General features: G+C 35.9%; 1 protein-coding gene and 1 pseudogene across 1 annotated transcript in view; both read left to right on the forward strand.

Annotated features, from left to right (window-relative positions):
• LOC105726173 (intraflagellar transport protein 88 homolog) overlaps window positions 1-27,619 on the forward strand; it is a 114,397-nt gene that overhangs the window by 18,897 nt on the left and 67,881 nt on the right. Inside the window, exons 4-16 of the mRNA XM_064361734.1 lie at window positions 1,297-1,353; window positions 2,468-2,521; window positions 3,112-3,175; window positions 4,604-4,673; window positions 5,564-5,654; window positions 6,435-6,539; window positions 8,445-8,547; window positions 9,258-9,372; window positions 12,070-12,298; window positions 15,098-15,168; window positions 21,181-21,267; window positions 22,250-22,349; window positions 27,323-27,409. Of these exons, the coding sequence (XP_064217804.1) occupies window positions 1,297-1,353; window positions 2,468-2,521; window positions 3,112-3,175; window positions 4,604-4,673; window positions 5,564-5,654; window positions 6,435-6,539; window positions 8,445-8,547; window positions 9,258-9,372; window positions 12,070-12,298; window positions 15,098-15,168; window positions 21,181-21,267; window positions 22,250-22,349; window positions 27,323-27,409 (1,233 nt within the window). The remainder of the gene's footprint in view (window positions 1-1,296; window positions 1,354-2,467; window positions 2,522-3,111; window positions 3,176-4,603; window positions 4,674-5,563; window positions 5,655-6,434; window positions 6,540-8,444; window positions 8,548-9,257; window positions 9,373-12,069; window positions 12,299-15,097; window positions 15,169-21,180; window positions 21,268-22,249; window positions 22,350-27,322; window positions 27,410-27,619) is intronic.
• Window positions 17,880-18,057, forward strand: LOC135268837 (U2 spliceosomal RNA; annotated as a pseudogene).

Consider the following 27,619-nt stretch of genomic DNA (forward strand, 5'->3'; position numbering starts at 1 on the left):
TCTATGTCTGCACTATTCAGTATTCGAGACACTAGCCACATATAACTGTTTACATTTAAATTATTTAAAACTAAAGTTTAAAAAAAATCTTGTTGTACTGCTTACATTTCATATGTTCAACAGCCTTGTGTGGCCAATGGCTGTCTTATCAGAAAGGCAAGATATAGAACTTTTCCATCACTGCAGGAAGTTTATTGGCTAGCACAGCTCTAGCAGATCTTATCTTTCACTGGAGAGAATTTCCTTTTACTTATGGTACTAGCAGGAGTAGGAATCCCTGATCACCTTAATCCAGTCAGGTTTGAGATAATTCTGAATTGGATGTCAGCCCTTATGAGGGCTAGTATACTATTACTTACCTTTTAGTCTTAGGGTGTAGCCTTCTGAGATCACAATCTAAAGCCTGGAGGATTACTGGGGCTCTGTTCTTGACAGGCCCTCATCTTCTGTGTTTATTCCTTCAGGTTGTGAGTATCAAAAGCTGTGCCCAGTTTCTCAGCCTTGCCTTTGGAATTAACAGATGCTTTTAGGCAGAAAGCAGGCCTAAATTCCGGGTTCACCCCTCTAGCCTTCCCTTCTTTTCTTTATTTGCAGTCCTTGTAATTCTCCACTGTCTTGATGGTTATCTTATTCACACTTCTTTAAAAAATATTTTGACCCCATGTATGTTTTTCAGTAGTTCTTAGTGAGAAGGTTTTTAACAACACTCTATCATAGCCAGAAGTAGAATTCTTCCGTGAGTGTTATTTAATCAAGTATTTCACAATTCTGCCTAACAACTAACTTTTTAGTATACTTTTACCTATATGGTTCTCTTTGTTTCTCACTACAGTTTTGTGACCCGTGTACTTTGTATTCTTATTTAAAAGATAAGAAAACTATAGGTTCAAAGAGATTAAATAAAGGCAGCTGTTATAGGGAGAGCTGAGATTCAAACCCAAGTTCTCAGACCCCAAATCTTATGTCTATTGTTTGGCCTAGTGGCTAGCAGTTATAATTATGCAGTAAAATGTTTAATATGTGACAGTTGCAAGCATGAAGACAAATTTTTCTTACTGACACCTCTGGTCATTCAAAAGTTCCCTTTCTCTTTTAAAATGAATTCCAGAATGAGTCTCCTTCTCACATACTTAAAATACCTGAGCTCCCTAATATTTAAGATAATTTAAAAGAAATTATTCTAGATATTATAGAAATATTTCTTTATTGATGAGTCTATATTTTCTATTTCTTTTCCAGTTTTCTATTATATAGCTCAGTCTGAATCCTGTTAACTATGTTCTTTTTCCTCCCAAGATAACTGCTAAAATACCAAGCACGGCAGTTACTAGACCTATAGCTACTGGATATGGGGTAGGTTTTTGTAAGCTGAAAATATAAGATGCTTTTTCTCATACATATTTCACTTTAGGCAGTTTGGAATAATTTTATTATATTTTTAGGTCATAACCCAGATATATTTCCATTTTGGATAGTTAGGAACATTATACAAGTCTAGTGTGATTAATAAATTTGAATATTCTAGTCATTTTGATTTGTATCAGAAAATATTTTATTACCTTTTTCCATTTGTAAACCCTGTGTTCGTTGACTTCCTGTCATTTTCTACATTATACAACCAAGTCTCATGTATTCCACTTATATATTTTATGTGAAGTTTGATGTTATATAAATCTAATAGTGTGTATAATTGGGAAACATTTACTGATTAACAAATATAAAATTTAAGAAAAGTGTTTCAGAAGTGTGTATTTGGGTCTTACATTAGAGGCTTTTGGAGGAAAGATATATTAAACTCTGTAAAAGTAATAAACCTTTTAATCTTGCCCAGATTACTTATAATTTGGATGTTTTAACTTATATGAAATAACAGAGGAATAAGAAAAGTGGAAGAATTAGGTGAAATAGCATTTCTTAGTCAAAAAAAAGTCTTCAGAACCTAGAGGTCCAAGGCACTTGCCTTCATAATGTTCCTTTATATGAGTGAAGAAAGTAGCCTTCTACATAATATAACTGTGTGTCGTGTGAAACATGCTTTTATTAGTTAGCCTGAGTGTGTGTTACTCATAAATTTGATTTTTGGTGGTGGTTCAGAATAAGAGCAAACTTTTTCCATGAAGTGCTGGATATTTTAGGCTTTGCAGATCATATGGTCTCTGTTGCAGCTATCCAGCTCTGCATCTGTAAAGCAAAAGCAGCCATAGGCAATGTGCAAAGAAATGGGGCATGGCTTTGTTGCAATAAAACTTTATTTACAAAGGCTACCGGTTATAGTTTTCTGCTCCCTGATTTAGAGTTATATAGTTTTACTCCTATACCAGAAGGTAAAAGGAAGAAATTGTTTGTTTATTTGCTGATAGAATGAAGAATACTTCTGATAGAATGAAGAATACTTCTATAACTTGGTTTAAAAATTTAAGATAGGTGTTTGTAGGAATCCTTTTAACTTAACTTTTCTGTTTACTAGTCTAAGACATCCCTGGCATCATCCATAGGAAGACCAGTGATAGGGGCTATTCAGGTATCTCTATTGTATGCTTGTTCATGTTGTACCTTTATTGTGACTTGAAATTTACTACTAAAGGTTTTTTACTTTATTATTATAAAATTTAAAGAAGATATTACTCATATAGTGACTCAGATTCTTTATATTGTGGGGTGAAGTCTAGACTGTCTTAAATCTTTGAAGGCGAGGTCTCTTTAGATATATTTACTCAGGTCTCAATTCCCATTGGGGAGTGGACAGAACTGATAATTGCTTATATGATGTATTCTGGGGCTCATTTTTCCTGTGCTACCATTTACAACAAATTCTGTGGTTTCTCTCACAAGCATGTAAGAAACCAACCAAAAGTAAGAGAGTAGCTGGCTAATAAGCTAATTAATTTTTTCCAACTATAAGCCCAGTTAGATCAAATAATTGAAATTCTAAAGTGGAGAGAGGACAGGATTGATACATGAGGAGGTGGAAGTAAGGAGTAAACATATAGTGATTAAAAATTGGCATTTTTAAATGGGGCTATATTAAGGTGTGTGTAATGTGTAGAACTGTACATAGGAGCTAGATCTTATTTAAGAATCCTTTTTAAATTATTCCCATTCTCTTTAAAGGATGGAGTTACTAGACCCATGACAGCAGTGAGAGCAGCTGGTTTTACCAAAGCAGGTTTGAGAGGTTTGTTACACTGTCTCTAATAATAATCTTTTCTGGATCTTTTAATCTTTTACCATTTTGTGAGTATAAATATTAATGCCATTTTAAATAAAATCTAACAATGCCGTTGATTATAAGATGCACCGATATTTTAGGTACCATTAAAAAAGGAAAGGGATGGCCAGGAGTGGTCACTCACACCTGTAATCCCAGCATTCTGGGAGGCTGAGGCGGGCGGATCACAAGGTCAAGAGATGGAGACCATCCTGGCCAACATGGTGAAACCCCCTCTCTACTAAAAATACAAAAATTAGCTGGGCATGGTGGCGCACACCTGTAGTCCTGGCTACTTGGGAGACTGAGGCAGGAGAATCACTTGAACCCAGGAGGTGGAGGTTGCAGTGAGCCGAGATTGCGCCACTGCACTCCAGCCTGGGGACAGAGCAAGACTCCATCTCAAAAAAAAAAAAAAATATATATATATATATATATATATATAAAGGAAAGGGATGATGAAATCTTCTGCATGTCTGTTGGGGTGGTAATTAAGCCATGGTGTAATTTGTCAATAGCAAAGACCTGGAACCAACCCAAATGCCCATCGATGATAGACTGGACAAAGAAAATGTGGCACATATACACCATGGAATACTATGCAGCCGTAAAAAACGATGAGTTCGTGTCCTTTGTAGGGACATGCGTGCATCTGTAAACCATCATTCTCAGCAAACTGACACAAGAACAGAAAATCAAATACCGCATGTTCTCAGTCATAGGCAGTTGTTGAACAATGAGAACACATGGATACAGGGAGGGGAGCATCACACACTGGGGTCTGTTGAGGGGCACTAGGGGAGGGACAGTGGGGAGTAGGGAGGTTTGGGAGGGGTAACATGGGGAGAAATGCCAGATATAGGTGATGGGGGGATGGAGGCAGCAAACCACATTTCCATGTATGTACCTATGCAACAATCCTGCATGATCTGCACATGTAACCCAGAACCTAAAGTACAATTAAAAAAAATAATAATATGTAGTAAGTTAAGTGATAATTTAAAAATAAAATTATGACAAAAATTAATGTTTAGTATGCCAATAAGGAAAATTAAAAAGCCAATACCAAGTTATAAGACATGTGACTGATAATTTAGGGTTGATAATAGGGACAGATCACTGTGGAAGAGAAAGTAAATGCTGAGAATATCTTATTTTTGTTTTTAAGTTTTAACACATGTATTATTGATATAGTTTTATGTATGTTAAAAATCTTACCGATTTCCTGATATATGAAATGTTTATATGGACACAGTGTTGACTCCATTAAATAAATAGGCAATGGAAACCATTTAATAAGTAAATGGAACAGCTTATACAATGTTTTATATTTTCATATTTTCTTCAATTTTGCTGGGTTACAAACTGAATGTTAACTCTTCAATTGTGTCTCAGGCTCTGCATTTGACCCTCTTGGTCAGTCAAGGGGCCCTGCTCCTCCTTTGGAAGTCAAGAAAAAAGATAGGTATGTAAGTCCTTATGTTGTTGTTGCTGCATATTTTTTATTTTTATTTTCCAAATATGTAACTTTTTTTTTTTTGGAGATGATGTCTCACTCTGTTGCCCAGGCTGGAGTGCAGTGATGCGATCTCAGCTCACTGCAGCCTTCACCTCCCAGGTTCAAGTGATTCTTTTACCTCAGCCTCCCAAGTAGCTGAGATTCAGGAGCCTGCCATAACACCCGGTTAATTTTTATATTTTTTAGTAGAGACAGGGTTTCACTATGTTGGCCAGGCTGCTCTCAAATTCCTGACCTCAAGTGATCCACCTGCTTCAGCCTCCCAAAGTGCTGGGATTACAGGTGGGAGCCACCATGCCCAGCCATGTTGCCTATCTTGACTGTTGTTATTATTTTACTATTATGAATAATTACATGATGTAGTTGTTAAAAACAGTACTGCATTTGCTCTTTAATACCATGTACACATTTGTCGTATCTATAACCTATTCTTAAAGTTTAAATGCACATCATTCAATGTTGAAAGTAAATTAGGCTGGGTGTGGTGGCTCATACCTGTAATCAAGCACTTCAGGAGGCTGAGGAGGGAGGATCACTTGAGGCCTGGAGTTTAAGACCAGCCTGCCTGGGCAAGATGGGGTGACACTGTCTCTACAAAAAAACAAAAACAAAATTAGTCATGTATGGCAGCTACTTGGGAGTCTGAGGTGGGAGGATCACCTGAGCCCAGGAGTCAAGACTGCAGGCTGCAGTGAGCTATGATTGTGCCACTGCACTCCAGCCAGCAACTGAGTGAACCTTATCTCTAAAATAAAATAGAATAAAATAAAATAAAATTTAGTATAGATTGTTAGAGGTCGAATGATTTAAATTATACCTGCTTTTTTCTTTAAAAGCCCAGAAGAAAAAATAAAGCAGTTAGAGAAGGAAGTAAATGAATTGGTAGAAGAAAGCTGTATTGCTAATAGTTGTGGAGACTTAAAATTGGTAAGTTCATAAACTAATAAGATTCAAGATTATGAAGCATGTATAGATGTATGTCTGCTTTTATACATTCACCATATGTATAGACAAATATTTTTGTTTACCATCGACTGGTCTTAGGATAAAAAGCAATTATTTTGAGAACATGGAATCGTAACTCAGTTTCATAAATTTGAATGTCAAAACAATTGGCTGATTTTGTCATTTTTGACATTAGTCTTTCAGTAGGGGAAAAAAATTCTAATGTATTGGTAGACTTAACTTTGCAGCCTGGTGGACTATTGGATTAGACCCCAATATGCTGCTGAAAGGCATGCTACCATGAGCCACACACAGTACTAAGAGCTGTTTTCTTCTTGAAGCCTCACTACTATCAAATATTTTTTCTTAAGTAAACTAAAAAAATTATAGTTTGCTTTTTGAGAATCCAATTTTCTTTTTAACTATCAGTCTTTTCTTTTAATTTGCTTTGTTCACATTACTTTGATTGTCATGTCATATAAATATAATTTCCGTGAATTAGTTATTGGATTAATGAATACCATTAGAAAGAAATGTTCACTTTAAAAAGATACTTTTATTACTCATAGAACTGGTGCTTTTTTTGTCATTCTAAAAAAAAATTCCCTTTCAAAGAGAAGTTTGTGGTAAGAGCACAGAGGGGTGTCCTGGGGAATCTGAGGATAGAAAATGAATTTATCCAACCTTTATGTAGATATTCCTCAAATGCATAAAAGTTGATGAACACCCAAAGGAAATTACAAGGTATAAATCTGATTTCAGGCCTTAGAAAAGGCAAAAGATGCAGGAAGAAAAGAGAGAGTCCTGGTGAGACAGCGAGAACAAGCTACAACTCCAGAAAATATCAATTTGGATTTATCTTACTCAGTAAGTATTGAAATATAACAAAATTTTTAAATAAAATTTTGGCTAGGGTTAATGGGTTCCAGAGTCTCTTTTATTTTAAAAATCTTATTGGTCTTCAGGTACTCAGAATTAGATTAAAATAATAATCTTTGGTTCATGAAACACTCTTGTCTTTGTTTTATACAAAGAGCTCTTTTATTTAGTTGTTTTTTTTTGTTTTTTGTTTTTTTTTTTTGAGACAGAGTTTCGCTCTTGTTACCCAGGCTGCAGTGCAATGGCACGATCTCGGCTCACCGCAACCTCCGCCTCCTGGGTTCAGGCAATTCTCCTGCCTCAGCCTCCTGAGTAGCTGGGATTACAGGCACGCGCCACCATGCCCAGCTAATTTTTCGTATTTTTAGTAGAGACGGGTTTCACCATGTTGACCAGGATGGTCTCGATCTCTTGACCTTGTGATCCACCCGCCTCGGCCTCCCAAAGTGCTGGGATTACAGGCTTGAGCCACTGCACCCGGCCTATTTAGTTGTTTAACTAGTTATTTTGGGCTGAGTGCAGTGGCTCACACCTGTAATCCTAACACTCTGGGAGGCCAAGGTGGGAGGATTACTTGCACTCGGAAGTTTGCAATCAGCCTCTGCAACGTAGTGAGACCTCGTCTCTATTTATTTAAAAATATGTATATATTTTGATAACTTAGTAAGTACCTGCAGACCTATCATCCAATGGCTCTATTTCTTGAAGAGCACTAATTTTTATGCTCTATCCAGGTAGTTATTTTGATGAGATTGTAATGTAGACTTTTGGGTCAGCTATTTTCAAGAACTTCAAGCTAGGCAAATAAGATAATGTTCTACGAAGGTAGTGGGGAAAAAAATCGAATGCCTCTAATTGCTAGCAAAATTTATTTAATTCTGGAAAGACACCTCCTTGATGTTTGCACTTCTGTTTTTTAAAAGGGTGTATTTTCAGCCGGGTGCGGTAGCTCACACCTGTAATTCCAGCACTTTGAGAGGCTGAGGTGGGCTGATCACAAGGTCAAGAGATGGGACCATCCTGGCCAGTATGGTGAAACCCCATCTCTACTAAAAATACAAAAATTAGCTGGGCGTGGTGGCACACACCTATAATCCCAGCTACTTGGGAGGCTGAGGCGAGAGAATCGCTTGAATCTGGGAGGCAGAGGTTGCAGTGAGCCGAGATTGTGCCTGTGCACTCTAGCCTGGTGACAGAGACAGACTCCATCTCAAAAAAAAAAAAAAGAAGAAGTGGCTGGTGTTTTTTCAGTGGGTAAAGTTTTCATATACTAAACATAGGAAAAAAACGGCATTCGAAATTGTAAAATGTTAGATGCCTACTGTTTGTAGCTGATATTCTAAAATTCCATTAAATCTTTCAGCGATAATTTCTAGTGATCATTTTTTACCTTTAGGAACAGGTAAAATAGGAACATAATTTAGGAACATAATTTCCTATAAGTTAATGACTTAAATTGTAATTTAGTATATAGAGCTCTTACTATACAAATTCTTCTTTGATAGACTTTAAGTTTTAAGATACTTCCACGTGTTTAATTTATATTTACAAAAAGAATTTAGTTCACTATCTTGCTTATTTCTTTGATCACTAGCAGCATTAATGATACACATTTATTCTTTGTTGGTCTTCCAGAGATTAATAGATGGAAAATACTACTAAATTCAGTGGATACATAGAAAATTAAGGTGAAATTTAGAGGATAGCTCTTCCTTTCTTAATATTCATTTGGAATGCAAGATATTTCTTTTGTTTACTCAACCAAGATATTGGTTGAGTATCTTGATATAAGTAGTTAACTTTATTATAGGATTTTAATCTCTAGAAAGATTATAGGCAAAAGGGGCCTAAAGTGGTCATTATATGTCTTTTCTGCAATATTTTCTTTCTTAGGTTCTTTTCAATTTGGCCGGTCAGTATTCAGTTAATGAAATGTATGCCGAAGCACTTAACACTTATCAAGTTATAGTGAAAAATAAGATGTTTAGCAATGCAGGTAGGTGTATATAATCAGTTTTTTCAATAGATACAATTCTTTCGTAGTGTTAATTTATATGTCCTCATTTTGTGCTTCTTTAAAATGAAATGATCTATGCTCTAAGCAAATTGGTATTTATGATAGGTGTATCCTGCTTAAACATACTGTTTATATAAAAATCCTTACAGATGAAGAAATATAATTAGTATGAGGTATACTGCCTAATAGTAAACAAAAAAAAAATGTATTCTGGTATCACAAGTGGAATGAGCCATGGCAATCCCATAGAATGTGCTTTTTTCTTATATAAATTTATCCCCAAGAGATTATAGTTTGTATTTAACATTTATATTGTATAATTTTTCAATAGTAGTATTAATGTTTATCAGAATGTCATTTCCTTTAATATTATTAAAATGTATGTAGCATTCTTGAGTCTAATTTTTAAATGTCTTTAAGTTCCATGATTTTTTAGAAGAAAACACAATAATGTAAAGCACAATAATGTAAATCAACTGTTTTCTAGGAATATATCTGTCCTAGGTTCCATTTCTTCACAGGAGCTCAGTTTGAAAAAGTATAACTGTTTTGAATTTAGAATTTTAGATAATGTCTGAGACTTCATAACTGAGAAATGCTTCAGAGAATATGAATTAAAAGTCATCTAAAATATCAGAAAGAGTGGAAAAATGAGAATATTATATATTCATTAAATTTTTTTAAATTAGGAATATTAAAAGTGAATATGGGAAATATCTATTTAAAGCAAATAAATTATTCCAAAGCCATTAAATTCTACCGAATGGCATTAGACCAAGTTCCAAGTGTCAATAAGCAAATGAGGTAAGTTTTTACCAGTAGATGATAATCGTAAAATTTAAGTGTTTTTCCAAAACAAGATAACTCTTCTGATCTGTTTTCAGTGGGCTGAACATTTTGAAGTATTTGTACATAAGATTTATATATGTAGTATTTTGATCTGTTCCCTTCTTACTACTTGCACACATTTTATAATGACAAGTTAAAGGTTAAAGCATTGTATGTGATCATGTGAAATAAAACTAAGCTAAGTGACCAATAAAGGGGTTAGCCATGAAGGCCATTAGTATCATGATATAACAGTGTGGACACAAAATCATAATAGCGGTCCTCCAGAACATGTTGAACTTTAGAATACAAGGCTAGAAATTAAGCCCCCCTTATGTTCTTGCTATAGCTTGAGAATGAAATAGTGAGAGCAAAGGATTACTTCTGAGTCTTAGAAGAGGGCGAAGCTGGGATATTTTCCCTTCTTGCAATATTCAGGAGCAGAAACAATAAGTTCTCTTATGGTCTAGTGATAACTGTGGGGACATAGAAAGTTTCCAGGATATTTACTGGTCATAATTTCCCGTAGACACACTACCATTTCTCTGTGAAAATTAATTTATTTGCAATACCACCTTTTATGATCATTTGTTTTTGAATTTTACATACCTTATCATTAGCAAATATTATCTAACTCACAGAACACAACACCCTTGAAGTACTTTTAAGCCAGGTGAGACCAAGAATTTGAGCACTTTAGAAAAAAGATAATAGTATTGAGTAGTATATATTAAGTGCTTCATAATCCAATTATCAAGACAATGGGTGCTGTAGGGTCCAGCGGTTCTGTGAACTCCTCCCTGTTGGTGTGGAGACAAGAAACTGTAGAAATAAAACACACAGACATAGAGATAGAGAAAAGAGTTTAGGCTCTGGAGTCCACTGCCAACCAAAGTGGAGACCTGAGTGGTCCCGAGTGCCTGGACACTGACTTTTATTGAGTACAAAGCAATAGGCAGGGAAAATAGGGTGAGGTAATGGTGGTCAGTAATAGGGCCAGGTAAATCACGTGTCTTGGAGATAGGGGACCCAGGACTTTCAAGTAGTCGAGGCGAGGAGAAAACCTAATGCATCAACACTCTTCGCATATTTGTTAGAAATATCAAGGACATTGACTCTTATCTTCTGAGAAAAAGAGAAACCAGGTGCAGAAGTGGAGCATGAGAGTGGACATGGAATGTGACCACTGAAGCACAGCATCATACAGAGACAGTTAAGCCCCCAGATGTCTGCGCACAGATGAGCCCCCGGATGGTTGCCACACAGCCGAGGCGCCCTCCAGCAGCCCTTATATGGGCGTGACAGAGGGCTTAGAGCATCTTGCCTTAGGATCACTTTGTTCACAATGTCACCTCAATTCCATGCTTCATAACCCGTTAGTCATTAGTAAAATTAAAGGTTATATTGAGTGTATATCTTTACGATTATAAGTGAGTAACTATAAGATTATATATGATTATGTAAAGGAACAACTATGTGCCTATATTTCTAATTCTTTTCTAAATCAGTATTTATATGGGAACAGGCTGAGGCTTCAGACCCTTGCCACAGCACTTGCAGGGTTTCCCCCTGACAGGTGCTATAATAATTCAGTGGAATAAATTATTGTTGAGAACAAGAAAGCCTTTATGAAGGAGGTATACTTGATATTGGCTAAATTTTAAGAAGAGAGAAGGGATAACATCTGAGAAAAAGGCAACACCTGAGACCACTCAGGGAAATAATAGTCTTTATGATCTGATCAGAGAATTATAAATAAACTAATTTAGATGAAATAGAGGGATTTTACTGAAGAGTGTTTAGAAATAAGGTGGGATCGCATCCACTAGAATGGCTCTAATCACAATAACAAGTTTCGGTGAATATGTAGAAAAATTAGAAACCTCATTCACTGGAGATGTCAAATGGTGCAACTACTTTGGAAAATAGGCAGTTAGTTTAAAAAATAAAACACAGATTGACCATGTGACCAGCAATTCTGCTTTTAGGTGTATACCCAAGAGAAAGGAAAATGTAGATTGTCACAAAGGCTTTTACACAAATGTTCATACAGAATTATTCATAATAGCTAAAAAGAAACAAGACAAATGTCTACCAAGTAGGCAATGTATATATAAAATACAGTACATATTCAGACTGTGAAATGCTATTTGACAAAAAAAGGAAGTACTGATACATGCTATGAATTGGAAGAATCTCAAAAAATTATGCCAAGTGAAAGAAGCAAGACAAAATATCACAAATTGTATGACTCCATTTATATACAGTGTCTAGAAAAGACAGACAGAAAATATACTAATGGTTACCAATGGCTGGGGATAAGAATGGGGAATGACTGCTAATGGGCACAGGGTTTCTTTTTAGGGTAATGGAAATGAGTTAAAATAAGGATGTGGTTATGGTTCCACAACTATATAAATACAGAAATAATTATTGAATCATATACTTAAGATGAGTGAATTTTATGGTGTGTGTGTGTGTGTGTGTGTGTGTGTGTGTGTGTGTGTATATATATATATAAAGCTTTATTAATAAAGCTTTAAGAAAGCAAGAAGTAAAGTGGGAGAGGAAAAAAGAAAACTATTTGTGGAATGGTTTGAATGCCATACTAAAGAGTTCAGAACTTTAAAACTAATCCATGTTTTTTTTGTTTGTTTGTTTGTTTGTTTTTAGGATTAAAATAATGCAGAACATTGGAGTTACATTTATTCAGGCTGGTCAGTATTCAGATGCCATTAATTCATATGAGCACATAATGAGCATGGCACCAAATCTGAAGGCAGGCTACAACCTAACTATCTGTTATTTTGCTGTTGGAGACCGAGAAAAAATGAAGAAGGCCTTCCAGAAATTGATTGCTGTTCCATTAGAAATTGATGAAGATAAGTATATTTCACCAAGTGTGAGTATGAAAAAGACAGTTCTGTAGCCACTTCCCAGTTATCTGTGCTTTTCTGTTTTCAGAATGAGAAAGTCAGAATAGATGACTTCTTGGATTTCTCCAAGGCCTATATCAGTGTGTTTTATCATTGCCATATTTTATTCGTTATTTAAATTGCGTTGAGAATGAGACTCTATTGAAATGGGGTGGGGATTATGGTTAAAACAGGCTGCATAATTTTAGTTTTTTTAAAAAATGTATGTTATTAAAAATAAGATCCTGTGTCATTCATTAAGCATAGTATCTTTTTTTTTTTTTTTTTTTTGATACAGAGTCTCATTCTATCTTCCAGGCTGGAGTACAGTGGCGCAGTCTCAGCTCACTGCAATCTCTGCCTCCCAGGCTCAAGCAGTTCTCATGCCTCAGCCTCCCAAGTAGCTAGGATTACAGGCATGTGCCACCATGCCCAGCTAAGTTTTGTAATTTTAGTACAGAAGGGGTTTGCCATGTTACCCAGTCTGGTCTTGAGCTCCTGGCCTCATGTGATCCACCTGCCTCCACCTCCCAAAGTGCTGGGATTACAGGTGTGAAGCCAGCCAAGGGTAATATCTTGACCAAGAAACCTCCAAATTCTTATTTGACCTATTAAGAGCCATTGCTGAACAGAGGGAACCTCAACCATTTACTAAATATATCAAGAGTGAAATAAATTCCTTATCCTTATTCATGGAGTGGAACACAATACAGCTATCAAAAGTTGTATTTTCAAATACCTAGGGTATTTATATAATGTTAAGTGAAAAAATACAGATATACACATCTATACATGAACATAAACTGAAACAATTGACACCAACATAGAAACAGTAGTTTTTGAGCTATGAGATTGTAAATGCTTTTAAAACATCTTCCAGATTTTTACAAATAAAATATTGGCATACTGTATATTAGTTTATATTAAGTAAAACCATATGAAATTGCCTCTATTTGTAGATAAAAATGGTATATTTTCAATTTTACAGAGTTGAGCTTTTAATACATTTTCTTAATAGATTATATTAGCTGGGTGTGGTGACAGGTGCCTGTAATCCCAGCTACTCAGGAGGCTGAGGCAAGAGAATCACTTGAACCAAGGAGGCATAAGTTTCAATGAGCCGAGATTGCACCATTCACTCCAGCCTGGGTGACAAGAACAAAACTCCATTTCAAAAAAAAGAAATTACATTATATGGCTATTGTATCATAGTGGTTAAAGAGTATAGGCTCTGAAGCCAGATGCCTTGGCCCTGCTACTCAGCTCTTACTCTCCCTGTGCCTCAGTTCTTTTATATATGTAATGAGACTAACTATCATAACCTATCTTTATAGGGTTAAGGTGAAGATTAAATTAGTTAATGCATGTGAAATGCTTAAATTTGTACCTGGTGGCTGGGCACAGTGGCATGCACCTGTAATCCCAGCACTTTGGGAGACCGAGGCAGGAAGATTGCTTGTGCCTGGACATTCAAGACCAGCCTGGGCAACATGATGAAACTCCATTTCTACAAAAAATATGAAAATTAGCCAGGCTTGATGTTGCACACCTGTAGTCCCAGCTAGTTGGGAGGCTGAGGTGGGAGGATCACCTAAGCCTGAGGAGGTTAAGGTTGCAGTGAGCTATGATCACATCATTGCACACCAGCCTGGGTGACAGAGTAAGGCCTTGTCTCAAAAAAAAAAAAAAGCCAGTCATGGTGGTGTGCACCTGTAGTCCGAGCTACTGTGAGGTGGGAGGATCACCTAAGCCAGAATGAGGTCAAGGCTTAGTGCGTTGGGATCACAACACTGCCCTTCAGCCTGGATGACAGAGTGAGACCTTGTCTCAAAAGTAAAATAACAAAATTAGCCAGGTGTGGTGGCGCATGTCTGTAGTCCCACATACTTGAGAGGCTGAGTGGGTAGATGGCTTAAGCCCAGGAGGTTGAGGCTGCAGTAACCCCTGATCATGCCACAGTGCTCCAGTCTGGGTAACAGAGCAAGAGTCTGTCTCAAAACAAAACCAAACAAACAAAAAAATGTAGTACATAGAAGATAGTTAAATGCTGGTAAATGTTAATTATATATTACTTTCATATTGAGAAAATATATGTTGTAAAAAAATCATCTGTGTTTTTAATGGGGAGTAGAGATACGGATCATACTAAGTAATTGATGATTGAAGCATTCCTATTTGAGTTTAGAATTAAAGTATCATATATTTGTACTAAGAACCACAACTTCTGTGTACTTACTTGGTCCTAATCTTTCCATCCTGATCCTTTTATCAGGTTCTTAAAATCTGTTAGTTCAATGGAGAATGTGATTGGTAATCAGAAATATGAAAAAAGAAAGTTCTAATTTACATAAGGGAAAATAGTAGAATTAATTTACTCTCCATTTTATAAAACTGGTTAGTGGGGAGGTTTATTGGAAATTCAAGTTCTTGGCTGGGCACGGTGGCTTATGCCTGTAATCCCAACGCTTTGAAAGTTCAAGGTGGGTAAGTTGCTTGAGCCCAGGAATTGAAGACCAGCTTGGGTAAAATGGTGAAACCCCATCTCTACAAAAAATACAAAAATTAGCCAGGCTTCATGATGTGCTCCAGTAGTCCCAGCTACTTAGGAGGCTGAGGTGGGAGGGTCACCTGAACCCAAGGAGGTGCAAGGTGTGGTGAGCCATGATCATGCCACTCCATTCCAGCCTGGGCAACAGTGAGGCTGTGTCTCAACAACAACAACAAAAAATTAAGTTCTTGCTGTTTACTTCTGAATTATCTTTTTTCCTTCCATTTTATTTTACCAGGATGATCCTCATACTAACTTAGTAACTGAATCTATAAAAAATGATCATCTAAGGCAAATGGAATGTGAAAGGTAATATTTTAAACTTAACAATGTAGTTATTAATTACATTATTTAAAATATTTAATATTTAGTATTAATACAATATTTAAAACAAAATAATTTAATTTTATGAAAGGGTTGAATGTACCTTCTATTTCTCATAAAACTTACTATATTCAGTATATTTTTTGAATACCAGCCTGGCCAACATGGTGAAATCTGTCTCTACTAAAAAGATGCAAAAATTAGGCGGGTGTGGTGGCACATGCCTGTAGTCCCAGCTACTTGGGTGGCTGAGGCAAGAGAATCACTTGAGCCCAGGAGGTGGAGGTAGGTTGCAGTGAGCCGAGATTGTGCCATTGCACTCCAGCCTGGGTGAGAGAGTGAGACTCTGTCTCAAAAAAAAAAAAAAATTCAATTTGGGTTTGGGCAGAAATCACATCAGCATTATTACAAGACCTAGTAGGTAACCCTGAGTACTCAGGTCCAAGCTGTGGTCTCAGTCTTTTATGGCTTCATGAAAGGACCATGCCCTCACGGAGGGGACCATGCCTTGGCTATGGGGTCTTGGGTGATAGGTGCCGTCTTTCTTCATCACCACACCCAGCTTCTTGGGGAAGAAGGCAGCAGATGAGAGGTTCACCCTTTATCTCCCAGCGAATGAGCTATTTCCCTCTTCAGAGAGGAAGTAACATTGCTTATGCTTGACTCCTGTTTTTTTGTTGTTTGTTTGCTTTGCTTTCTATTGGAATTCCGTATTTAAGATGTTAAATTGTGTCAGCTGACACATGGGACACTGCTGGGGAGGTGACTGGGTTTCTGCACCACCAGCCTCAGAAGTGTCCCTGTTTGCTCGTCTGCTATTCGCTTGCTTTGGTCCCAAGCTGAGACAATTGCTGTGTAAAATAGAAAGAGTCAATCCTGAAAGGTGTTATTTTTCAGAAGAACTTGCCGTGCGCCTTCGCCAAAGGCGGTCAAGTCTGCAGTTGGATTTTTCTCACTGGTGAATAACAGGAAATGGGGATAATTTTGCACTGTGGAGATATTACAGGAGTTGTCTATACGATCATAATACCTGATTCTTTGAACATATCATTGAACTCCAAAATGAATTCAACCTCCATTCAGGCTTAATGAAATCTCTGATGTTGCTGGGGAGAAAAAAGGAATTAACATCAGTTTTACATAATCTCTTTCAGACCCTGCTTTCTTTTATGAAAGTAGAGGTACCCTACTATCAAAATCAGACAGACAGTACCAAAAAAAAAAAAACCAGGAAGGAAAAGAGGAAAAGAAAGAAAACTACAGATTAATTTCATGTGAATATAGACTCAAAAATCCTCAAGAAAATACTAGCAAATTGAAATATTAACAAAAGATGAAAAGAATTATGCATCATAACCAAATGGGATTTGTCTCAGGAATGTAAAATTGGGTTAATATGTAAAAATCAATTAATATTATACAGGTGGCCAGGCACAGTGGCTCATGCCTATAATCCTAGAACTTCAGAGTGCTGATGTGGGTGGATCCTTGATTCCAGGAGTTTGAGGCCAGCCTGGGCAGCATGACAAAACCCTGTCTCTACTAAGAATGCAAAAACTGAGGTGGGAGGATCACCTGAGCCTGGGGAGGTTGAGTCTTCAGTGAGCCATGATCATACCACTGCATGCCAGCCTGGGCAACAGGGCGAGACCTTATCTCAAATAATAATAATATACAGGATATCAGTAGATTAAAGGATAAAAACTACACAGTCATCTCAGTAGAAACCAGAAAAATTTTTTGACAAAATTCAAAATGTTTTCAAGATTAAAAACAAAAAGCCCAACAAGAAACAAGTAGAAAGGAAGTTCTCCAATTTGATAAAGCACATCTGTGACAAACCCACAGCTAACATCATACTTAATGGCAAAACACTAAATGCTAGCCTGGGCAACATGGTGAAACCCTGTCTCTACAAAAAATACAAAAATTAACCAGGTGTGGTGATGCGTGTTGTAGTCCCAGTTATTTGGGAGAATCACTTGAGCCTGGGAGGTAGAGGTTGCAATGAGCCAAAATTGTACCACTGCACTCCAGCCTGGGAGACAGAGCATAACCCAGTCTCAAACAAACAAAAAACAAAACTGAATCCTTTTCACCTAAGATCAGGAACAAGATAGGGATATCCAACTTTTACCAATTGTTTTGTTTTGTTTTGTTTTGAGATGAAGTCTTGCTCTGTTGCCTAGGCTGGAGTGCAGTGGCACAGTCTCAGCTCACTGCGACCTCTGTCTCCTGGGTTCAGGTGAATCTCCTGCCTCAGCTTCCTGAGTAGCTGTGACTATAGGCACCCACCTAATTTTTGTATTTTTAGTAGAGATCAACATGGTTCAAGACCACCACCATGTTGGCCAGGCTGGTCTTGAACTCCTGACCTCAGGTGATCCACCCACCTTGGCCTCCCAAAGTGCTGGGACTATAGGCATGAGCCATTGCCTGGCCCACTTTAACCAGTTCTATTCATCATTGTACTGGAAGGTTCTAGCTTTGGCAGTTTGTGAAACAAATAAACTTAAAACCGAAGTTAAAGACATCCAGATTAGAAAGAACATTTAAAACCATCTTTTTTGCAGATGACATGATCTTATGTATAGAAAATCCTAAGGAATCAACTTAAAAACTGTTAAAATAAATGAGTTTGGTGAGGTTATAGAGTAAAAAAAAAAAAAAAAGTAGTATAGTACAGAAATATGTGAATATCTTCTCAGCCTTTTGGCTAAGATCAAGTGTAGTATTTGTATATCTGATGCTTCCTCTATCCAAGGACAATCTGTTAAATGGATTTTCGGAGCAGGGGGATTGAATAGCTCCTTGCTTCATCTATTCCATGCTTTGACCTGGTAGTGCAGTACCTCCAGGAACTATGCACCCCCTCAGGAAAAAAAGAAAAAATATGCTATACACTACCAATGAATTATCCAAAAAATGAAAATAACAATTATATTTATAATTGCATAAAGATTATTAGGAATAAATTTAATGAAAAAAATGCAAAATCTAAATGCTGAAAACTATAAAACATTGAAAGAATATAAAGACACTAAATAAATTCTGTCACATTTTTATGGACAGGCACTTAATATTGTTAAAATTGCAGTGCTCCCAAATTAATGTACAGATTCAGTGCCACCCTTATCAAAACTCCAGCAGTATTTTCACAGAAAGTGACAAATTGATCCTAAAATTTACATGGAAATATAAGGGACTGAGAACCCAACAATGTTGAAAAAGAAGAGCAAAGTTGGGCTCAAACTAGAAAGCAACACTGATAAAGACAGAGGTATAAATGAATGGAATGGAATTGAGAGACCAGGAAAAATCTCTTAGGTTTATAGCCAGTGAAGGTGCCAGGGAAATTTAAGAGAAGAAAGGAGAATCTTTTCAACAAATGGTGCTGGGAAAATTGGATATTCTCATACAAAAGAATGAAGTTGTACTTCTCTCTCACACCATACACAAAAACCCCAAAATGAACTATATACCTAAATGTAAGAGCTAAAACTATACAATTTTTAGGAAAAAAAAATGAAAATAAATATCATTGACTGTAGGTTAATCAAAGCTTTCATAGATATAAACAAAAGCACAAGTGACATAAGGAAAGAATAGGTAAATTGGTTGTTATCAAAATTAAAAACTTACATACTTCAAAAAACACTGTCTAGAGAGTGAAAAGACAACCCACTAAATGGGAGAAAATATTTTCAGATGGTGTAGCTAAGAGGGGACTTATTTCTAGACTGTATAAGTAATGTCCAGCTCAATAATAAAAAGGCCAGTAGCCCAACTAAAAATGTGCAAAGGATATAAATAGATATTTCTTTAAAATAGATACACAAATGCCCAATAAACACAGGAAAAGATGCTGAACTTCAATAATTGTTAGGGAAATACAGCTGAAAACTGCAGTGAGATACTACTTCACACCTACTAGTATGCTATAATAAAAAAGAAAAGTAGTGGCAAGAGTGTGGAGAAATTAGAACTCTTAAATGTGGTGGTGGGAGTATAAAATGGTACTTGGTAAAACAGCCTGGAAGCGCCCCAAAAGGTTAAGCATAGACGTACCGTGTAACCCAGTAATTTCACTTCTGGGTATTTACTTGAAAGTAGTTAGAGTATATGTCCACATGACAACTTGTATACAGATTTTCATGATTTTATTCATAATATCAAAAAATAGAAATATTCCAAATGTGCAACAGTTCACGAATGTATAAATAATATATAGTCTATCCATAATATGGAATGTTATTCAGCCATACAAAGGAATGAAGTACTAATACACCCTATTAGGTTGGTGCAAAAGTAATTGCTTTTTTTTTGCCATTGAATGCAATTACTTTTGCACCAACCAATGTGATACAGATGAACCTTGAAAACATGATGAATGAAAGAAGCCAGTCACAAAAGAACACATGTTTTATGATTCTGTTTATATGAAAGGAACAAATTAGGCAATATAAAGACAGAAAGTAGATTAGTAGTTGTCAGGGGCTGGAGAAGTATCTGCTAATGGATACTGCATTTCTTTTTGGGGCGATGAAATGTTTCAAAAGTGGTTGTGGTGATTGTTGCACAAATCTGTGACTATACCTAAACCTTTGCATGTAGACTTTATATTGGGTGAACTGTATGGTATATGAGTTATAGCCCTATAAAGCTGTTTTTTAAAAATTCAGAAATATGTTTTTAAAATTACATGCCATGACCAAGTAGGATTAATTCAAAGGTAGAAAGTTTGCTTCATTATTTTTAAATCAATCAGTATAATCCACTGTACTAACAAACTAAAAAAAATCACGATTCAGTAATGCTGAGAAAGCTCTCTCCTGTTTCTTTTTATGATTTTATGATAAATGAGTGTCGAATTTTGCAGTTGACGTATAACATGGATATTACTCAGCAACAGAAAGAAATGAACTATTGATATATGCAACAAATTGGATAGATCTGAAGGGAAGTATATTGCGTGAAAACAGCCAATCCCAGAAGATTATATATAATCGTATTCCTTATATATAACATTCTTAAAATGATAAAATTGTAGAACTAGAGATCAGATTAGTGGTTGTTAGGAGATGAAGAGCAGGTGAGAGTTGGAGGGAAACATAAGGGAGTGAAAATATTCTGTGTCCTGACTATATCAATGATAGTAATCTGGTTGTGATCTTGCATGGTAGTTTTAAAGATGTTACTGTTGGAGGAAACTGGGTAAAGGTGGTACGTAAAATCTATTATTTTTTACAAATGCATGTGAATCTACTGTTGTTTCAAAATATAGTTCAAAAGAAAAATAACAAGATGAATGTTTAATGACTTGGAAAGATATTATTTCTATTTTAATACAGCATAGTAAGTATAAAGAACAAGTTACAAAATAGTATATACATTTTGAGTCCATTTTGAAAAACCACTGTGTATATATAAATCCAAGAAGAAATGACTAAGAGAACTTTCATCCATCACTATAAATTGGTATATCCACTTTAAAAAGCACTGGGACATTTTCCAGTAATCATGATGATACATGATTTTATATATGTACACATACATATACATACACACACATACAGATACATATATACACACACAAAAGCAACAGGTAGTAATTCAGTTTTACTCTTTACCATATACGATTTCTTCAGTAGTCATTTCACTCTTTTTTCGTTCCACAGTGTAGGCTATGTAAGTTCTGCTGCAGGGCCTTGTGTCTCCAGTATCTCTTCAGTTTGTCAGAAGGCATCATAAAGCAGAAAAAGAAACGAAATGAATACTGTTGACCCAGCAGGCAATCATGGCTTGCTAATCACATTTCCTAGTCATGGTTTTAAACCTGACTCATAAATAGATTTCTATGGTAGCTGTCCATTATTTAGTTGGCTTTTGTGGTACATTAGTTTTGGCAGATAATGTTTACAATTAAATTTTAAGAAATAAATCCAAACTATTTTATACTGTATCTCTAAATACAATTGTTTGGTTTATTTGATATAGGAAAGCTATGGCAGAAAAATACATCATGACATCTGCAAAACTCATTGCTCCTGTAATTGAAACATCTTTTGCTGCAGGTTATGATTGGTAAGAGAAATTCTATAATACTGCACAGATACGGTTTTTTTCATAATTTATACTTTTAAATTTAAATTAATATCATCATTAGAAAAGTGAATATGAATGCTGATTCCTATTAAGCAGATAATACTATATGTTAAGATTAATATAGCCTGTTGTAAAAATTCCTAGTAAGATATTTTTCTTGTTACTCATGTTATTTTGTAAATTAAGAAGTTATGTACTACATTTCAGTCAACAGTGGACCACACATATGGCAGTAGTCTCAGGAAGCTGAAAAATTCCTTTCACCTAGTGACATTGTAGCTGTCATAAAATTGTAGCACAACTCATTATTTACTTGTTTGTGGTGATGCTGGTATAAACAAACCTATGCTGCCAGTTGTATAAAAGTGTACAGTAATATCCTAGGCCTTAACATTCACTCAGAGGTCACTCTGTGACTTACCCAAAACAACTTCCAGTCCTGCAAGCTTTGTTCATGGTAAGCACCCTATATGGGCATGACATTTAAAAAATCTTTTGGCCAGGCACAGTGGCTCGTGCCTATAATCCCAGCTCTTTGGGAGGCTGAGGTGGGTGGATCACGAGGTCAGGAGTTCAAGACCAGCCTGACCAACATGGTGAAACCCCATCTCTACTAAAATACAAAAATTAGCTGGGCATAGTGGCGCATGTCTGTAATCCCAGCTACATGGGAGGCTGAGGCAGCAGAATCACTTGAACCCGAGAGACGGAGGTTGCAGTGAGCCAAGATTGCGCCACTCCAGCCTGGATGACAAAGCAAGACCCTGTCTCAAAAAGAAAAAGTAATTTAGAACTGAAGACTTAAGTAACTTAAAACCTTGTTGGAGCAAATCAAGTGCTTACCTTTACAGAGTACTAGGAACCCTTTAAAAAAATCTTTGAAAAGCCACATTTAAGAAAACCAAAAGCATCAATATACTAAAACGAAATCAAGTAAGCTTTTTTATGCTTTCCCTTATAGGTGCGTGGAAGTGGTGAAAGCTTCTCAATATGTAGAGCTAGCCGATGATCTGGAAATGAAAAAAGCAGTTACATACTTGAAACAAAGGGACTATAACCAGGTAAGTTTTAAAAAAAGTTTTAGATGGAATTCCACATCTTAATTGGTAAAAGCAATAAAAACAGGGCAACTCCTTTCTAGAATAGTGTTATCTGTGATTATTCTGAAGTTGAATAATATTTTTATTTCCATTTTAACATGATTTTCATTAAAATAGTTTTAAACTTTTATTTATTTTTGCCTGTTTGTCATTTCTTAAAATGTAAATACTTTCTTTGTATAGCATGGTTGGTAAATTACAAACCATATTCTCTGTTCCAGAGATTAACTTTCCCCTAGAGATTTTCAAAGTGTTCCCCAAAGCATAGAGTTTTTAGGAATACTGATTGTACTAGGGAGCACGAAAAGCAGGGAGCCTGCTATACTCACCAGAGCAGTTTTCTTGTAGTCTATTTTATGTGTTTGGTTTCCTCATTGTCACTGTATTCGGGATGGAAGGGTCCCATGGCTGAATGGGGTTTTAGAACCCTGCAGATCTCTCACTGGCACTACTGTTCCATTGCTACCTTGGGTGAGGGTAGAGTTGGTGCTCCCTCTTGAGCAGCCTCTCAAGAGTTGTACACACAATCAGGAGGTTTAGATAGCTATAAGAAAGAGGGATAACCAAAAAGAGTAAACAGAATGACTTGATGTCTTAGTCTGTAACACCAGTGGTTAGTGTCATTATATGCCAACAACTAGGAAACTCAGCTCTTCCCAGTTAGGTCCAAAGAGCAAGGACCAGAGAAAGCTGCAACATCTTTCCCGCATCCTATCCCAAGCCTGTGCTTTCTTCCTATTTAGAGAACTTTTGCTCTGGGAGACAATAGAAAGGACTAGCAAAGGAAGTGGGGAGAACGCCATCTACTCAAAGAATATGAGAGAAAAAAGCAACCCTAGTGTTGATGAAATAAATATATAATTAATATAATGTAGTACTATAGGGTGGTTCCATTGCATATATTAATTTGCTATGCTTAATTGTTTGAGCATTTACAAAACATTTGAAAAAGACTTTTCAAAGTATCTGTCCTGTCATTTGATCCTCACACCCTTGGTTATGAAAAATGCCCCTGATGAGTCTTCAACATTGTTGTAATGCTTTTTTCATGGAAGCAACGTGAATTAAATTGGTCATATCTTGCTAAAGTGCTATATGAACAAAAAAAAATTGTGTGTGACATGTACTGTTATAGGTGACAAAATGGAGAAAACCATATTTGCCAGTTTTCCTCTGACATTTTATTTTTGAATGATCTTTTTAGAAAGGGTTAAGAGGCTGGGTGCGGTGGCTCACGCCTGTAATCTCAGCACTTTGGGAGGCTGAGATGGGTGGATCACCTGAGGTCAGGAGTTTGAGACCAGCCTGACCAATATGGTGAACCCCCGTCTCCACTAAAAATACAAAAATTAGCCGGGCGTGGTGGCGTACGCCTGTAGTCCCAGCTACTCGGGAGGCTAAAACAGGAGAATTGTTTGAACGTGGGAGGCAGAGGTTGCAGTGATCCAAGATCACACCACTGCACTCCAGCCAGCCTGAGCAACAGAGCGAGACTTCGTCTCAAAAAAAGAAAGAAAAGAAAAATAAAAAAAAAAAGAAAGGGTTAAGAATGCATTGCTATAGCTCATGTTCTAAAACTATGTCCATTAAGCAATAAACACTCCAATTTTTTAGTGTTAAAACCTATTGAACTCAGATCTTACTATCTGCGCTTTCCTATCTAGTCTTGTTCAAAATATCTTCTGTTCCATTTGCATTTTTAAGTTTTTAATATGCATTAGTTTACTGATTTTTTAAAAGGCCATTTCTGTTTTCTTTTCATCATTGCTGCTCTCACTCTGTCTTTCTTTTGTTTGTGTATTGTAAGTATTACGAGGTGGGTATAATACAATCTTAGTTTGAGAGAAATGTTAAGTGAAAAAGGATTGGGTTGACGTATCTCATAGTAATCATTTGACGACAACTACTTTATTTACAATTCAAAGTAAAAAAGAAAAATTTATGCCTTCTTCTGTAAGTATATAGTTCTGGAGTTAGCTGTAAATACTTTTTTTTTTTTCAAGAAAAAGATGCTGAAATCACATAGTGTGGGTCTTTGTGATAGTGATGGTATTTGTAGCCACTTTTGTAATAGAAAAAAAAAAAATTCCAAAAAGCCCAAAGTGGATGAAATGAAGCCATTGGCCTGGAGGCCAGTGGTAGTGTAGGGCAGGCTCGGTGGAATGCTGAAGCCAGGAGCTAGATGGCATCAGATGGGAAAGGAGAGTAGGACAGATGTAGAGCCCTTTTCCTCATTGTTTTCAGGGAAACAAACAAGGTAATGTTTATTTTTATTTTTTGTTTTGCCATTTACAATAAAATTTAATTTTGACTGCACTTTTATCAGTTCCATTTATGAATAAACTTATTTTACTTTTAAAAACAAATACTGGATATAGATTTATGGACATGTAGAGAATGATTATAAAAACAGCCAATTTCAGAACAAAACTCTGAGCCAAAAAAATACTCGAGAGTGTTCCTTTTATTAGAATAATTATGTAGCCTTTTTAGAATAGATCATAGTGTAGAAATCTATAATATGAAGTGTTTTTACTTTGTCAAGTGATATCCATTTATGATGTTTTAATACTTTGTCAAGTGATATCCATTTATGATGTTTTAAGTTGTAAATACCTTTGCCAAGTTTTTTAAGTAATAGCTTGGATTACACTGCTTTTTGGATTCATAATAACCATTTTGGGAGAAAATAGATTTGATGTTAAAGATAGCTTTAAAGTATTGTTATTAGTAAGTTACAAAGTAGTATATATCAAAATTTAAAAATTTAACACACATTTTCTTGACTATAATGTGAATGTCTGTTTCTTTTCTTTTTTTTTTTTTACAAGTCTCAAAGATCTGATGGTTTTAAAGTGAATGTCTGTTTCTAAATGGAATGGTACAAAGGACTTCAACACTCCTTTTTTTAAAAAAAAAATTGTTGTTATTGCTTGTTAGCATTGTTTTTGTATTGTTTTATGGATGTCGTCAACATTAGAGAATAGCTTTCTTTTCCTGTACACTTTGAAGAGTTTAATGGATGTATGAGTTATACCTATCCAAGTGCCTTATATTTTAAAGTAATTATTGTGACCCAGTCTAAAAGTAAAGATTAAACTATCTCAATTCTTATTTAAAGTGAAATGCAGCTTATAAAACTTAGAGATTCAAAACAATGGTGGCTTTTATATTAATAGCTGTGGAGGTTTTATAAAGAATCAATGAAGTAGTTTCTAAAGGATGAGCAATATTAGCAGCAATTATTTTTGAGGTAAGTTTAAGGAACTTGTGGCAGTGTTATAAGTGCTTTTTAAAAGAGTAAATGATAAAAATGGAATCTTCAAAGTGAGGATATGATGTTTGGGGTTTTCTTTTCCAGTGTTTACTTTGTAGAATTGTAAACTGCTTACCTAGAAACTTCCATCAGTTTCCTTTGATGTCATCAGAAACCCTTTAAAAGACTAATTTGCTTGGTAACTTTATTGTGCAAAAAGTAATAAATAAATAAAAGAATAACAATTTACTCATATTCTAACCAAAGTATCTGGAATCTAGTATTTTAAAATCTTCTGCCCTTCAAAAAAATTGAGTCAGTCTGCCTACTGGTACTTCATTTGAGGTCAAACATTGCACAGCCCACATCTCAGGATCTGTCAGATATTTGCAAGAGATGTAGCTGACAGCCATTATAAAAGCTAATGCAGTTACTTTTGCTTGTACACAACTGCTTTCTAGGAGCAGGAGGCACCAAGAGCCAAGTATCTTCTATTCAGTAAATGTATTTTAAAAGAATGAAGGAAGGAAAACCCAGTGCCTTTCTCTACCTTGTTTTTTTTCTTTCTGATATTCTGTAGCAATTTCTAGGTTGAGTACTCATTCACCTTTGATGTAAAGTGTCTGACCATTCCACACATCTTATTTGGTTAGTATTATCTTAGACCTGCCAGGCAGTTAAAAACATACGTTCATTTCTCATGACTTAAAAATATAATTATATTTGGATTTACTCTAGATCACTTTTTGTAATACTTCCAGAATTATTTTTCATTACTGGTTCTGAAAAATTCTGTGTAATTTTTCTTCTTGGCCTTCTGAAACTTCAATTGCATTTCTATTAGACCTTTTCATTGTGCTCCTTTAAGTCTCTTGTGTTCTTTTCTAGGAACATTTTTTAGTGTTCTATTTTGCCGTGCTTCATTTAGTCCAAACATTTTTGGGGACCTTGGCCTTGAAGTCCTGGTTGCTTTGCTAGCTCTACAGTGCCTTCAAAAAATAGTTATAGTATTTTATATAATTTTTCTAGTTGTTCTTTGTGAAAGAATGCTCTTCTATAGGCTAGTCTGTCATGGCCAGAAGCAGAAACCTCAGAATTATTTTGTAAAGATCAAATTTGATCATGTCTCTTAGGCAAAACCTTTCAAGGCCACACTGCCCACCCCATTATGCAGGATAAACACTCAGCTGTATCACATGACTTCCAAGGCTCATTATTATTATCATCATCATCATATTAATTATCTTTTAGACAGAATCTCACTCCTACACCCAGTCTGCTCTCAAACTCCTGACCTCAAGCAGTTCTCCTGCATGGCCTCCCAAAGTGCTAAGATTATGGGCATGAGCCACCATGCCCAGCCTTCCAAGGCTCATTATTTACTACTGACCTTTCTTCCAGTCACCAGGCCTCTCTTCAGCTGTATCTAATCTGCTATTATAACATCTATGTTTTCTTAATTATATTTTTAATTCCAGAATTTCCATTTTATTCTTTTTTATAAATTCTTCATTCTCAAATGAAATTCTCTTCTTGTCATATTTTCTTGAACACGTTAATCCACCCCTTTTGTGCCTTCCCCTGGTCTTCCTTCAGGAACACTGATCTTTTTCCCCAACCATAAGCTTGAATACTGTCATATTACAATGGTAGTAACCTTCAGATATTCCATTTCTAGGGTGTAAAGATTTTTAAAATGTTGGAAAAAAAGGACAGTAGAGTGAAAAGTACAGCTGCAACCAATCTCTCAGCCCTGTATTATATGGTAAGTTTTTTTACAACTAAGAGTTAATCATGTGCTATTTTTATATTGCTAAATTTCTACCTGAGGATCATGCTTAGGGAGAGGCCCCAAAGACTACTGGTGGAGATTGTTAAGTGAATTGAGGTGTATAGAGGATCTGATCATGACAAGTGCCAGGCCAGGGGCTGAGTTGGCAGACATGAATGAGAAGACCATCTCTGAAGGAGAAGG

Source organism: Aotus nancymaae, unplaced genomic scaffold (genome assembly GCF_030222135.1).
Source record: "Aotus nancymaae isolate 86718 unplaced genomic scaffold, 86718_ANA_hifiasm-v0.15.2.pri h1tg000043l, whole genome shotgun sequence".
In the NCBI taxonomy this organism is placed as follows: domain Eukaryota; kingdom Metazoa; phylum Chordata; class Mammalia; order Primates; family Aotidae; genus Aotus; species Aotus nancymaae.